Here is a 15,462-nt window from a genome sequence, read left to right as displayed (position 1 = left end):
TATCTCTCTGACCCCAGAGAAATTCATCTTGCCCTGCATCTTAGTACAAGGTGTTGAGCAATGGAAAAATGAACACTCAAAAAAATGAAAGATTAACTCAGCCTTCCCCTGTAGTAGTCACCCATTAAATTTCTCCCCACCCTCGAGAGTTAACCTTGTTTTCATTGAAAACTGTCTCTATGACATAGGCCAGAAACTCCCAAACTTAATTGACCTACCACCTTCTTTTCAGAAAAAAAAAATTACTCAACATCTTCCTAGAAATCTCCTTTAAACAAACAAGTAGAAATCCAATTGCACTCAAGACCACTGCCATGCTGCTTGTCCCCCAAGGAAGCAGCATCTCCCTAGGAGAGGTGGGGGAACACAGTGCGATTCTTTTACCTCACTTTCAGGGAAAAAGGGATTGTTGGGAAACTAAAGCAGCTTGAGACTGGTACCCTTCAACTTCTGAGATGCCCAAAGTTAATTAAATCTGAAGGCCCTGGGGCCAGAGAGATAGCATAGAGATAAGGCATTTGTCTTGCGTGCAGAAGGTCTGTGGTTTGAATCCCTGCATCCCATTTGGTCCCCCGAGCCTGCTGGGAATGATTTCTGAGTGTAGAGCCAGGAGCAACCCCTGAGCACTGCCAGGTGTGAACCCCCCCCCCCCAAAATTTGAAGGCCCTCTAATTCACACACAGGTCACCTCTTTTGAGTATACAGTTCCATGTTTTTTTTTTTTAAATATAATGTTATACAGTTATCACCACAATACATTTCAGGACCATTTTCAAGGTACTTTTTAAAAAATTATTTTATTTAAAGAAAATTCATCACATAGTTGACATAATTAATCATAATACATGTTTCCAGATAAGTGAAAGCAAAGTTACTGAAGAAAAAAAAAGGAAATAAAAAAAATAAAATGGAAGAGAAAAGGAATAAAAAGAAAGAAAAAGTACAGTAGCAAGCTCTTTTTTGAAAATTACTGTGTATCAGTGAAGTCATTAATACAATGGCAGAAGGCTAAGTAAGCTCTTGTTGTTATATGATCAGTCTGTTATATGGGGTGTTTTTTTAGGGATGATAGCATCAAACAAATGAAGTTGTCCAGAAATTCAAAGCTACGAATTACAAATTTTCAGAGCATATATTCAGCTGCAGAGCATTCTGGGAGAGGGCCGGGTTTGAACATGGAAACTGCATTTGTGGGTGTGGTTACAACTGCCAGGATTTCCCTGAAGAAGGGAAATATGAGAGAGGATGCTCAAACTCACTCCAAAAAGGCCTGGTGATATCAGCCCAACAACTGGTGTGCCTGGAGTATGGTCAGATCAGGGAATCATAGAGAGTCAGTGATGCAGGCCATTGGCAAAACAATGATCATGGTTGATGGAGGCAGCAAGCGTGACAACAACGGGGTAGAGACTTGGCCATCCTCTCCTACTGAGATGTCCAGCTTTCTGCTGGGTGGGCCATTGTAGCAATAATCTTTCAGGGCTCGGTTTACATTTTATTTGAGAAAATAATTGAGTCTATGGAGCTGGCCTGGTTTAAACCTCTTTTTAAAAAGTTCTTAATGTGTCATGAGCCTAACCACCACACTTTTTCATCACCTCAACAACTCTTTCTCAGTCTCTTTTCAACAGTATACCACCCCCCTTCTGCCAGTTTGTCCCTTAGAATATCTTGGAGTATCATAGGGGGCCATCTTGCCTCTGGTTGAGGAACACTGATCTCCACCCTACCCAGTCAGCTATGTATTTTAATATTTTTCCTTTTTATTATTCTGTATAGAATTTTTTTTATTTTTCAATTGTTTTGCTATTCTTTAGGTCACAGCACTGATGTTTATGACATCATGTTTAGCTAACTTTACTACTACCAATTTTCCCCCAAATCCTCCACCATTGTCCTTCTCTCTTTTTTTTTCTTTTTGTTTTTGTTTTTTGACGCTCAGGGGTTACTCCTGGCTATATGCTCAGAAATCGCCCTTGGCTTGGGGGGACCATATGGGACACCCAGGGATCGAACCGCGATCCGTCCTATGCTAGCGCTTGCAAGGCAGACACCTTACCTCTAGCACCACCTCTCCGGCCCCCAGCAATGTCCTTCATTGCTTCTAGTCCACTTCTTCATTCCTCCCATACATTCCCTCACCCTCTTGGTTGCTAATATTGTTTTTGTACCCCAAGACTGAAGGTATCTCGTCCTTCTATACTAAATATTCCATTGTTTTGTTTCACTGCACAGATGAGTGAAATCATGTTATTTTTCTTTTTTCCTTGATTCACTTCACTTAACATGGTGCCCTCCAGTTCCAACCAAGTTTCAGAAAACTATAGATTTTCATTTTTATGGCTACAGAGTATTCTGTTCTGCACTTATACCACAACTTCCCTTTGTCACTGCTGTCTTGGGTCCAGACATGTCAGGAAAATTTTCGGAATTTCCTTAGGAAAATGAGTACACAGGAGTTAGTGAATGATGAATGACAAAAGCCACATGCAGTTGTGTGGGAGAACAGTGTTCTGGTTTATTCAATTTATAACAGGGGTATGTATATATGCAGGATTTTTTGCCAGTCGCAGTTTTTTATGGCATGTAAAAAAAAAAAGAGCTCACATTTATTTCTTTACAAAGTAAAACATATCTCTTGTTAACAAAAGCATTATCACTATACACTGTTAGATCTTCAAGCAATTCATACGCTTCTAGGTGGTTTGCAGACCTTATGAATAGATACATTTCAATTAAGAGCCCAGAGGCTTCCCTATATAAATTTTAATATCTCAAAGTTTTTTCCTCTCTGGCCAGGCCCTCGGTATAAATTCTGATGTAGATTAAAGGATTAGCAAGAAGCCAGGTTTTCCTATCAGGTTTACCTGAGGGAACTGGTTTTATGATTTTAGGGCTTTTGCAGATAACTAACTTCCTAAATCTGACTAAGAAACAATTTTTATTAGTAGGGGTAGTAAAAGAAGACAAACTTATTTGAAAGAGATATAAATCTTTACCTGGTAAAAATTTTCTTAACAACTCATTGCTACTTCCAGGCCAAACTTTGGATGTTATATCCAAAGTGAAAATTTAGCTAGCAAATCATTCATTTGAGAGAGCAGTTTGCTTGAGGCTACAGAGCTTTTTAAAAGACTATGAGGATTAAAGTTGTTTTATGTATCTCTTGGTGCTGAGTTTTCCAGGTAAAGAGAAATTAATTCAAGGTTATATTTACCTGTATTATTATATTTGGAAGTAAATGCTCAGATATATACATACTTAGTATAGCAGAAGGGAGATTGATATTTAGGCCAAATCAATGTTTGTAACTAAGCTTGAGAAATACCACCTCACTGAATTCTGGTCAGCTATTTGAGCTGGGGGTGTGGGGGTGGGCCCCTCATTGGGCCTTCTTATGCTTCCTTAGACCCTGGCAGTGACACTTCTTTATCCATTCATCTGTCTCTGGACATTTGGATCATTTCCATATCCCAACTATTGTACTAAATACTGCAGTGAACCTATAAACCTGTGCATATATGTTCTATTACTGTTTTTATTTGGTGGGGGATCAATGGTAAGAATTGGAATTTCTCAGTCATGGAAAATCTATTCTTATTTTTGAGGTGTTGGAAGTCACATCCAGCAATGCTTAGGAGTTATTCCTGGCTTTGCACTCAGGAATCACTCCTGGTGGTGCTGGGAGGGACCATATGGGATACTGAGGATCAAACGCAGGTCAGTGGCATACAAGGCAAGCACCCTACCTGCTGTACTATTACTCTAGCCTTTGTGCTCTTATTTTTTGAGATGTCTCTATACTGTTTTCCATAGATGCTGAACCGAAAAATATTACCACCAATATAGTAAATGAGGGTTCTTTTTTTTTTTTTACCACATCTCCATCAGCACTGGCAGTTTCTAGTTGTTTGATATATGCCAAATGCATCAGCATCTACATCCCATAGTTTTCTTGTGATTTACTCTTAGGGAAAAGGATGAAATGCATAGAACAGCAGAAACACCAAGCTGTTGGCAGTTAGGTTAGTTGTAGGTTGGACATTCTGCTTAATTAACTTTGCTCACACAGAGCATCTGTTTTCCCAATACCTTGCTGAGCCCTCAGTGCAGAATGGTGTCATACAGGTGCCATGGAGGCTGGAGCCCTGGTTATTCAGTTGCTTCTGTGCTGTAAAGAGATGCCGAGATCACTCATCTCCCTTCTGCCTTTGCTAGGAGAGGAAACAAGACTTGGAGATGCTGGTGTCTGTCATGGTGTTCTGTTGACTCCTGAATCACAGGGAGCCCTGCGGTTGTCAGATCTGCTTTTTGCCATAGGGGTTCCTGTTTCACAGGGCTATGGTAGAGGTGTCTACTACCTTTTAGAATAGCTTTTCAGAACCTTTTCAGAACTGCAGCCAGGACAAGAGAGTAGAGGAAGGAGGAGCACATTTCTGGGTCCCAGGTGGAAGTACCCTTTATCATTTCTGTTGGAATCAGACAGGCCTCTCAGCTCTCTAGCATATTTAGGGATTCTTTTCCTTCCATATCCTCTAGGTACAAACTGAGATGGGGACCAGGGTTGCCTCTCCCCACTCCCAGATGATTGTCTTTGTCAGTTTCTGTGAGTGTGTCTCTTCATTTGTGGCTATGGGATGGGACAGAATCTGAGATCCCCACATGCAAAGCTTGTGCTCTAGGCCTTTGAGCCATTTCTCTAACCCTTCAGATGAATCTGTTTTTAACCAAATGATCACAGTATGTGAGTCTCTACTGCAGACATGATGGCTGCCTCCCCGGATGATCACATTGTGCTCTCACTGTCTCTTTCCATTGTCGGGGGGACAGCAGGTGTCCACTCCATGCTGGCCTAATTCACATCACCCCACCACCACCACCACCACTCTATCTCTGCAGTACAGGCTGAGCAGGACTTTTTTCTTAACTGCCTCTCTGATCAAACTACATTTTTTTGTTTTGTTGGGAGTTGAGTATCAGTGTGAGGACTCAAAGGGGATTGAACTGTGGTTCAAGGGCCCAGCCCTACTTTGCATCATTTAGGATGATCTCCCTGGTCCTTCCTTCATCCCCTTTTCCCTTTATGCATACAAAGCTTTCTTGCAAAAAGAACTGTCAAGGAACCACTTTGCTCTGCAAAAACAATACAAGCTGCTCATCTATCACAAGTCCGGTCCAGCTGTTACCCATTGCAGGCCCAGCCTAAGCACAGCAGGGCAGGACCTGGAATTAGGTGGCACTGAGAACAGTGGCCCTTTAGTTTGTCCCAGCACAGGAATGAACCAGACCCTCTTTACTGGGACTCATATTCAGAAGAATAAAAGCACCCACAGGAGACTCTAAAGTCACCAGCCTATGTCAACCCACAATTAGATTGATGAGGGGGTGAGAACAAAGCATTGTCCTCAGTTTTAATTCATTCTCTTTGAAGTCTGAAGGAATGACTGGCTTAAGGGCTGGGTGTTTCCCTTCTTGCAGCTCAGTTTGCTGATTCTGGGTTTCAACTCACCCAGCACTGGGCAGAGGAGTCCACCTCTGGAGGAGTTGAAATCATCCCCCCTCTAAAGCAGAACTCGTGGATAGTGTGTTGCAAGGTTTCTCAGGGGTCTGAGCTGAAGAATTAAGGGCAGTCAGACCCTGGGCCAGGAGCAATTCATCCCATACCCAGAGCAGAACCCTCTTGAGGCTGGTGGGGAGCAGGGGTTCATGGGCATCTAGAGTACGCAAGGCTCTGTCTGAGTGGCTTCTGGGAGCAGCTTTTCATTTGGGGCTTCTACTTGGTGGCCCTGATTGTGGACTCTGTGCTGCTAGCATAAACAGGACCTGCAGCAGCCCCCACCTTCCAAATCTCCTGGGGCCCTTGATGTGCTGGACAGAAAAGTTAGGGGAAGAGATGGGGGTCACTGGAGGCTTAGGCATTTCTGTTTTTCGGTTTGCACAGACAGAGACAGCACTGGGATGGGAGAGTCTTGCTCAAAAATCAGTTCTCCTTCTCCAGTGGCAGCTAGAGAAGCAGAGACAAAAGCAAGACTGGGGAGCAAACTGTCTCAGCCAGAAAAAGACATGAAAAAAGAAATAGCATTCTTAGTACTTTCTTATAGAACAAGGCCCTGCCCCCTGGGAGGGACAGATGGTGGGATATGGGCTAAAAGAAGCCACAGTCCCCATGGTTGAATTGTGACTCCTGCAAAAGAGGTGGAAATGGGGCCAGAGCCACTGTAAATAATAGTAAAGAGGGTAGGGCACTTGCATTATATGTGACTGACCTAGGTTCAGTCCTGGACATCTTATCCGGTCCTCCAAACACCACTAGAAGTATTCTTGAACATCACTGAGTATAGCCCAAAATACAACAACAAGAAAAAAAATACATAAATATATAAAAATTTCAAAAGACAGAAGTGCTGTCAGTGTGACTCAGCAGTGGTAAAGAAATCATTTTGTCGGAGAGATAGCACAGCGGTGTTTGCCTTGCAAACAGCCGATCCAGGACCTAAGGTGGTTGGTTCGAATCCCTGTGTCCCATATGGTTCCCTGTGCCTGCCAGGAGCTATTTCTGAGCAGACAGCCAGGAGTAGCCCCTGAGCACAGTCGTGTGTGGCCCAAAAACCAAAAAAAAAAAAAAAAAAAGAAATCACTTTGCCTTGTCTAGCCCTTGGTTTCATCCCTGGCGTGGTTAAAAAAATTAAATAAGATAGGTTGAAATTCAATAGCCTCAAACTGCCATGTGTTTTAGAAACAGGACTTGTGGATCTCAGTCAGGGCTAGGTTATGATGGAGGCAAGCTCTGACCCATGTCCTAGGAGACTCAGAGATGGTGCACACTGGGCAATCCTACCACCATACATAAAGTATCACATCCTTAAAGTACTGGCTTTAAGGGAGGTTGAGTTGAAGACTTGGTGGAGGTTGAGGCCCAACCAGGACACTTTGTGTCTGTCAGCTGCTGTCTCAAGGGCCTGAATTTTGCTCATTTCCAACTAATCAAGAACAAAAGTGGGGAGATGGTGCCATGTGGACACAGAGCCCAGTCCCAGCCTGCTTGTACTTTGGAAGAAACTAGGATACAAGAGGAAGGCACTGCCCATCAGACTGACTCCTTGTGGTCCAGAGCGGGCAGTGCAGAAACCAACTGAAAACTGCTGTCAAAGTGGGTTTCTAAGAGTTTCTGACAAGACCTAATGTCCAGCTTCCTAAAATACTGGACCACAGGGCTACCTGGTGCAGGTGCTTGTGGGGGGATGGCCTTCAAAGTGAGCAGCTGTCATTTCCCATTAGAAAATGTGACATGTCATCCCTTCTATTCTAGACTACAGTCATTGATTATGTGAAGCCCTCAGATCTCAAGAAGGACATGAACGAGACCTTCAAGGAGAAGTTTCCTCACATTAAATTAACTCTCAGCAAAATAAGGAGGTACGTGGGGGGCAGCACCCTCTGGGACTTGCTCTCTACACCCTTCTCTGCACATGTGTGACAGACATGCCGAAGGACACTCAGTTCCGTGGTCCTGAGAACTGGCCTTCGGGCACATCCTGCTAACAGCGCGAGTGTAAGCACGATGAACAAGGCAGGTGCTTGTGGGAGGAGCAATCTTCAGTAAAGTGCTCAACTCAGTGTTTTGGGGACTTCAGGATAGGAAGGATGGGGTTCACTGTTTCCTTAAGTGAAGACAGAACAGAAAAGGTCAATTTCACAGGAAATAGTGTCTGAGACTCAGGGTGTAAAGTTGTCTTACTATCCACATGCCAGGGCAGCATTTCTGGTTGTGCTCTTATTTTGCTTCCTTCTTGTTTCTAGTAAGCATCACAAAAATCAGGAGAGATGACTCCAAGTATTTCAGTTCTCTGTGTTCCTCTGTCCAGAATTACCTTGTTTCTCATCACAGTTCCCCTCTCACTCTGCCCTGGTCCCACAAACATCCTCAAAGAGCCACATGGCTTCACTGTGGTCTGGAGTACCTCGTAGGCCTGGTCTGGTCTGCATTCTTCCCCCACAGAAGGGAGTTATGATTGCTTTTGCCCACAAAGAGCATGACTTTCTCACATGCAGGAGTTCAATCTCATTCTGTACACCACTGTTATGGGAATGTAAAAGGGGAAATGCCCTTAATGTGGAATGGGCTTTTCCCTTGGGGCTGGTCCCCTGAACTCCAAGTTCTCACAAGACTTTTCCTTCCTGTCTGCCTTTCTCTAGCCTGAAGCGAGACATGCGGAAACTTGCCCAAGAAGACTGTGGCTTTGAGGAGCCCACAGTGGCCATGGCCTTTGTCTACTTTGAGAAGCTCGCTCTCAAAGGGAAGCTGAACAAACAGAACCGGAAGCTTTGTGCTGGAGCTTGTGTGTTGCTGGCAGCTAAAATTGGAAGTGACCTCAAAAAGCATGAAGTCAAGCATTTAATTGATGTGAGTGTCCCAGTCCTGGTAGATGGAGGCAGTTGACCTGCCTCCACCCCAGCACTCTCCAAAGAGCTTGGCTAGGGGCTGCACCTGGGATACGGAGATAAAGACTTTGCCCATGGCTGTGAGATTGTGACCTTCTTGCCCTGATGTCAGTTCACCTCTTAAGCTAACTTAGAATGGAGGGATGATATCCTCTGATATGACTAAAGATCCCCACATTGTGTTGAACCAAGAAAATCTATTTTCAGTTACTGTGGAGGGTTAAATGCTACTTAGACAGGAACTACCAAAATGACTAGGCTCATGAGATAATTTTGAGGATCAAAGAGATAGTACAGGGGTGAAGATGCCTGTTTTGCATCTCATTAACCCTAGTTCTGACTCTCCCAAAACAATACATGGTCCTTTAAATACCACCAGGAGTGACTTCTGAATACTGCTTCATGTGGCCCCCAAACAACAAAATAATAACTATAAAATGTATTACAGTGAGTTCTATCAAAGTAAGGAACTCCTGACCTTTCTTTTTTAAAGATATAGATAAAGCATCTCTTTCAAAATATAGTTTTCACACAGAATATGAAGTACATAACATAAAGTCAAAATATCAGAATAAAAAATCTATGGCAATAGAATACTACACAACTGTTAGGGAAAATGATGCCATGAAATTTGTTTATACATGGATGGATATGGAGAGGGATATAGTATGATCCCACATATGTGTGGAATATGTATTTTATAAAAAGACAATATAGTAGTAATATCCAAAGACAATAAAGACGAGGGCCAGGAGGACTAACCCATGACGAGAATCTCACCACAAGTAGCAGAGGAGTACAATTAGGACGAAGAAGGTACCATTGTGACAATGTTATTTGGAAATGTCACTCTGGACAAGAGCTGGGTGCTGAAAGGAGATAAAGTGTTATGAATGCTTCCCCTTCAGTAACAATATTGCAAGCCTCAGTATCTAAAGGAAGGGAAAGAGAAGAAAAATGTCTGTCACAGAGGCAGACAGAGAGGAGGAAAGGAACGAGGGTAGGGGGGAAACGGGGGACATTGGTGGAGGGAAATGTGCACTGATGAAGGGCTGGTGTTAGAAATGTGATGACTGAATCTCAATCATGAACAAGTTTGTAACTATCTTAAGGTGATTCAATTAAAGAATTAAAAAAAAATAAGATCAGATAGGTGCCTGAAAAGGTAAGTTTTATCATTTCCAAGATGAATGATGTCTTGCCTAGACTTTCGCAGTAAAGACTGGGAGACTTAAAGAGACCTCTATTTCTTACGGTTCTCCGTGTCTGGTTATCCCAGAGCTAGATACCAGCTGCTCCCATGCCCAATGAGGACTATCTCACTAGCATGCAGATGGCCACTTTCTTCTTCTTTTTATTTCTTTTGGGGGGGCTCACACCCGTTTGATGCTCAGGGGTTACTCCTGGCTAAGCACTCAGAAATTGCCCCTGGCTTGGGGGGACCATATGGGACGCCGGGGGATCGAACCGCGGTCCTTCCTTGGCTAGCGCTTGCAAGGCTACACCTTACCTCTAGCGCCACCTCACCAACCCCTCAGATGGCCATTTTCTTTCCTTGCCTCACTTCACCATGGGACTCAGAGTGAGCAGGCCCAGCCTGAAAGCTCCACCCACAACATCCCCTCCTAAAACTTTACATTTGCCCCAGCTGGCAGAGAATTACTTGGGAGGGACCCCCAGACCTCTTCAGTACCACTAGAAAGGCTAAAACATAATATGAAATTTTCACTGGTAGTCAAATTGTCCTGGGACACTACCTCAGGACTTTCTCCTGACTCCGTTGAGGGTCCCATACATTTTTGTTTGTGTGATTTTTTTCTTTGGTTTGGGGGCCATACCCAGCAGTGCTTGGGGGCTTCTCTTGGCTCTGTTTAGGAATTACTCCTGGCAGTGCTCAGGGTACAATACGGGTGCCAGGAATGGAACTTCAGTCAGCTGAATGCAAAAACCTTACCTTTGCAGCCCCTGAGGGCACCATATGTGTTGCCAGGGATTGAACCATGGTTGGCTTCATACCCCTGTGATTTTTAAAGTTGAAACACTTTATTTTTCTTTCATTTTGTTGCAGAAACTGGAAGAGAAGTTCCGGCTAAACAGACGAGAACTCATTGCCTTTGAATTCCCAGTTTTAGTGGCCTTGGAATTTGCTCTTCATCTGCCCGAGCATGAAGTCATGCCCCATTATAGACGCCTGGTCCAGAGTTCCTAGCACAGGATCCCGCATCTCTCGACAGAACCTCACATACTACTGGAAATGATGCAGAAGCAGTACTCAGCCTAGCATGCTTTTCCCTCTGTGCCAGCTTTCTCCCTCTCTGGCAGCTGGGGGAAACTTCAGGGAATCTGCAATCTGACTAATCAAGATGAGTTCCAAGCTGTTTACAAAGCTGCAGGGGAAAGCAATACACCCATTTAGGACAAGGGGACCCTTTGGTCCCATGAGCAAGAATTTTGCAGGGGCGCACTCTGGCCTTCCTCCTAGGTGCACACCCATCCACCCACCTTGCAAGTGTGGTCTGGAGCCTTTTCTCCAGAGCCAAGCAGGAAATTGGCAGGTGTTGGAGGACAGCTCTACAGAAGACCTTCCCTTATGTCAAAAGAACGTGCCAATCAAATATTGTAGTTGCTCTTGGAAAGTGCACTTCCTATGGGATATGTGTGAATGTGAGAAATACACCAGCCCCAAAGCCAGGCCATCTTCTCTGTGTAGCAGACCTCAGCCTGAGCTCACAAATTAGACAAACTTGAGCCATTGCTTCTTGATTTATTCCTGGAGGGAAGGCACTTGGCTGTCTCCTCCATCCTTAAAAGATGACCTTTCCCCCAACAGGACAAGGCCAAGTGGAGGGTGTAACTGGCTGCTGGAGCGGCAGACATGTGGGGCCACCTCCCTACATACGTACGTGTGTTACTGAACCCTTGGCCTTTCCTGCTGTGAAGACTTCGGGTGGCTGTTCCAGGGTGTGAATCTATGTGCTCTATGTTAGAGTGCCTCAGTTGCACATTTATGTGCAATCCCTCTACCAAGTGTTTTCTACAAATCCAGGTGGGGGACCAAGCGCAGGAGGGGTGTAATGAGGCTTTGGACAAACTGTACCTGATCACTGAGTCGATCAAGGTGCAGCTCTCATCTCTACCCAGAGCACAGAAGCTCAGTCATATTACGTCTCCGAATATGCCAGATAGCCTGACCAGCCAACCGGAACTGAGGCTTGTCACTACACTGTCATCTCCTTGCCATAACAGGGAAGTGCCCCAGTACCCCGGGGTTCACCTGACTGGAAAATAAAACAGAAACAGATGGAAGAAAACACAAAATCTGTGGTTGTGTAAATAAATTAAAATATTTTATTGTTTCTATTTCCACGTCTGTGTATGTGTAGACACCTTTCAGTTGGTCCTTGCCCTGAATTGCTGATTCATCTACCATCACTCCTTATTCACTCCACACAAACTTTTTTTGGGGGGGGAAGAGGTCACAACTGGCGGTGCTTACTTCTGGCTCTGTGCTCAGAAGTCACTCCTAGCAGGCTCTGGGGACCTTATGGGATGCCAGGATTTGAACCGGAATCTGTCCTGTGTTGGCCTTGTGCCAACAGCTGTGCTATCACTCTGGCCTCCACACAAACATTTAAATGTGACAGTCACACAGGAAGTGTGAGAAATTCGATGTTGAAGACTAGGCAGACCACAGCTTTCTCCAGAGTCATAGATTTAACTACATTTAAGACCTAACTAGATATAATTACATGTAAGACCTAAATATTATGCAGGCATATTTTCTCAGTGAGATTTAATTGTTAGATGGGAGTCAGAGAAACAGTACAATAGGTAAGGCGCTTGCCTTTCTTGAGGCCAATATAGATCCCCCACCAGGAGTTATCCCTGAGCATGAAGCCAGGAGCACCAAATGGTGTTACCTCAAACAAACAAACAAACAAACAAAAAAACAGTGCTAAGTGGGGCATGTGCTGAACACAACCTCTTTGCCCACCCCCATTATATCTCTGTCAAAATGTCCTATGTCCTGATGGACAATTGTCTGTGCCCTTCCTCCTATCCCACACACGGCGCTCCCATATCTGCGCTGCCCATAAGTTGCTGGCAGGTGGGCAATATCTCTAAGAAATATCTCTTAAGAAATGGTACCACTGCCTTCTAGAAGGTGCCTACAGAGCTCTTCCCTCCATCTGCTCAAGTCTGCCAAGTTCAGACACCACTGATGGAACAAACTCAGATCACCAGCCCAAAAGGGAGGGCAGCCTGGGTCTTAAAATCAGCTTCATTCTTGGATTCTGGGTAATATTAAAATTTCCTAAGATGGATTTATTAAGAAGCTGGTGGTTTTTATTTGGGGGGAGTTGGATCATAACCAGCGGCACTTGGGTTATTCCCAGCAGGCACGGGGGGGGGGGTGGGGGGTGGGGTGGGGGGAGAACCATATGGGATGCTGGGATTTGAACCACCGTCTATCCTGGATCTGCTGTGAGCAAGGCAAACACCCTACCGCTGTGCTATCTCCGACCCAGGTGGTTTTTATTTTTAGAATTATTTCATCTTAATCAAACTTGGCCTTTTGGTTTATTGGTTTTCACCAAGTTGGGAAGGAGGCTGAGTGAGATGGTTTCTCTCGCTCTGTTCAGAACAGGAGGACTGAGACAGATGGTGAAGGGCCAGTGACACCCATATTCTATGCACCAAACCCATCCTAGCCTTGGGCTTAGCAGAGAATCAGGAAGGCAGAAACTTAACAGAATGTTCCAGTTGACCAGAAGGCTCTGCCCTATTAATCAGCACCACTAGGGATAGGTGGGCTTGTCCCTGCAGACTCTCTGCTCTCTCCATGTGTAGCAGTCTGTAAGGAAAAAACACTGCCCAGCGGCTTGGTCCTCTGGAGGTTGCTGGCAGTTCCAATATTGGTTCTTGGACTCTCTCCTAGCAAGAGCAGGTGGTTAGGAGAGGCAGGGTTCAAGTGGGCAGATGTACTGGTGGCACTTGTGAATCTGGAAATGGGAAGTTCCCTGTGCAGCCTGCTTGTGAGGCATCTGGTCACCTCAGCTAAGCTCAGTCCAGTGATACTAAGAAGTGACTTCCTCACTGCCCTCACTTCCTACCAGCCAATTACAACCAAAATCTCCTGGCCATGGACAGAGCTCAAAGGACTGGGGTATGGGTCTTACATGTGAACCTGTCAACTGTGCTGACCAAAGAGGAAAATCCTGAGTAAGGGGTCTGTGGGGAACCCTCCTGAAGGTGACCACATTCCTGGGGCTGTCAGGAGCGTTGGGTAGAAAAAGGATCATGCTGGTCAGGTGGGAGGGTGTGGAGAGCTGCAGAAAGCAGGAAACATGCAGGCTAGTTCTGAGATTGTGTGGCTAAGTTAAAGAAAAGGTGGCTGGACTTGAGGGGCGGTTATGGTGGCCAAGGCCCTGCAAGTGGCTGCTGTTTGGCTATCCTCTGCTGTAGCAGGACAGCAACGGCCCTGGATCGAGCACCTAGGAGCAGACCTATTTGCTGGCCTTACAGATATAGAAGGGTGAAGCTCTTTGAGCATCTCCACTTACTGTGCTATGTCCTGCAAGCACCACAGTTATGTGTTACTCTGGGTCATCGCTCCCAGCCAAGTAAAGCTCAGGTGGTCCAGGGAGACCCCACCAGTGATTCTCAGATAACTGGGCTGATGGTTCAGTGATGCTCAGGTCCTGTGGGTCTGAAGATATCCAGGTATTCAGACCAGGGAAACCATATGGCACCAGGAATGAACCCATAGGTTCATTCATCCTGGCCCCAGCAACTCCTGGCCCCAAGTCTAGTTTTAAGTCTATGTCTATACAGGTGACTGTGCAGTCAATGCTGAGAACCATTGGCATCAGAAAGACAGGAATGGGATTCACCACCAGCTGCCTAGACATTACTGCCTAAAACATGGAACTCACTAAGTAAACTCACTAAGTTTTACACTAAGTAAATCACTAAGAAACTGTCCATCACCGAACAGTGAACCCCTGCAGATGGTTGTTTTCTGTAGCTCTGAACCAGTTCTCCACTCAGCTCTCTGGGCTGCCCCTTCTGATCACTGCACAGGTTCCTCATCCCCTGCCTCCAGGAGGGAGGCATTCCTGCCAAGGAGAAATGGGAGCAACAGGTGGCGCAGATATGTGTCCTGCAGCCCAGACTACTAATGGTAATGTGTCCTGAGGAATTCCCGCCCTTCCTTGGTCTCTTAACCTCTACAAATACATGCTTCACTAGGTTCCTTTTAGCTCCCCATCTTGCATGTGTCAAGACTGTCTGGCAGCACCTCTTTGGCATGAGACAGCGGGATGATCAAGTTCTTTCTAGAAATCATGAGACTGGAGAAATAGCTCATAAGACTGGGGTACAGGCTTTGCAGACAGAAAGCCTGAATTTGATCCCCATCATTACATGTTCCCCTGAGCACCAAGCTGGAAGTAGTTCCCAAATGTTATCAGAGAAGGCTTCAAAACCAAACCAAATCTAACCTTTCTGGAGGACAAGAGGAACTGCCCCACAGAAGCATCTAGAATGAATGGGAAAGCTCAAGAAGTTCATAAGCAATGACCCTAGCCCTGATACCAGGCTTCCTCCCAGCCTCTGGGTATTCCCTGGACCTTCAGAGTCTTATATAAGATACCAGGAAAAAAAAGTTCTGTGGGGTGGTGGAAAGTGAAGCATATGTCCTGCCAAAACCACTTTGAATTACAGCTTAAGAAAATGGTAGAAGATCCCCTTAAGGCATATCTGTAAATCCCTGATTCAAGGAAATTCTATTTTTTTTCTTTATGATTACATACATGATTGTAGTTAGGTTTCATTCAAAAAAGAACACCCCCCCTTCACCTGCCAACCTTCACACCACCAATGCTCCCATCTCCCTCCTTCCCCACCCCCTGCCTGTATTCGAGACAGGCATTCTACTTCTCTCACTTATTAACAATGTCATGATAGTGTAGACATCTCTCTAACTAAACTCACCACTCAATAGCCAGTCCTTTCAGC

At 45.0% G+C, this 15,462-nt stretch overlaps 1 protein-coding gene across 1 annotated transcript in view; it reads left to right on the top strand.

The window, feature by feature from the left end:
• The window catches only part of CABLES1 (Cdk5 and Abl enzyme substrate 1), a 121,622-nt gene extending 110,719 nt beyond the window's left edge, over window positions 1–10,903 (top strand). Inside the window, exons 8-10 of the mRNA XM_049770054.1 lie at window positions 7,310–7,416; window positions 8,197–8,404; window positions 10,511–10,903. Coding sequence (XP_049626011.1) covers window positions 7,310–7,416; window positions 8,197–8,404; window positions 10,511–10,651 — 456 coding nt within the window. The 3' untranslated portion in view covers window positions 10,652–10,903. The remainder of the gene's footprint in view (window positions 1–7,309; window positions 7,417–8,196; window positions 8,405–10,510) is intronic.
• The last annotated feature ends 4,559 nt before the right edge of the window (window positions 10,904–15,462 follow it).

The sequence above is a fragment of the Suncus etruscus genome, chromosome 3 (assembly GCF_024139225.1).
Source record: "Suncus etruscus isolate mSunEtr1 chromosome 3, mSunEtr1.pri.cur, whole genome shotgun sequence".
Classification (NCBI taxonomy): domain Eukaryota; kingdom Metazoa; phylum Chordata; class Mammalia; order Eulipotyphla; family Soricidae; genus Suncus; species Suncus etruscus.
The sequence above is the reverse complement of the archived record's forward strand: the minus strand, read 5'-3'. Positions and strand labels throughout refer to the sequence as shown.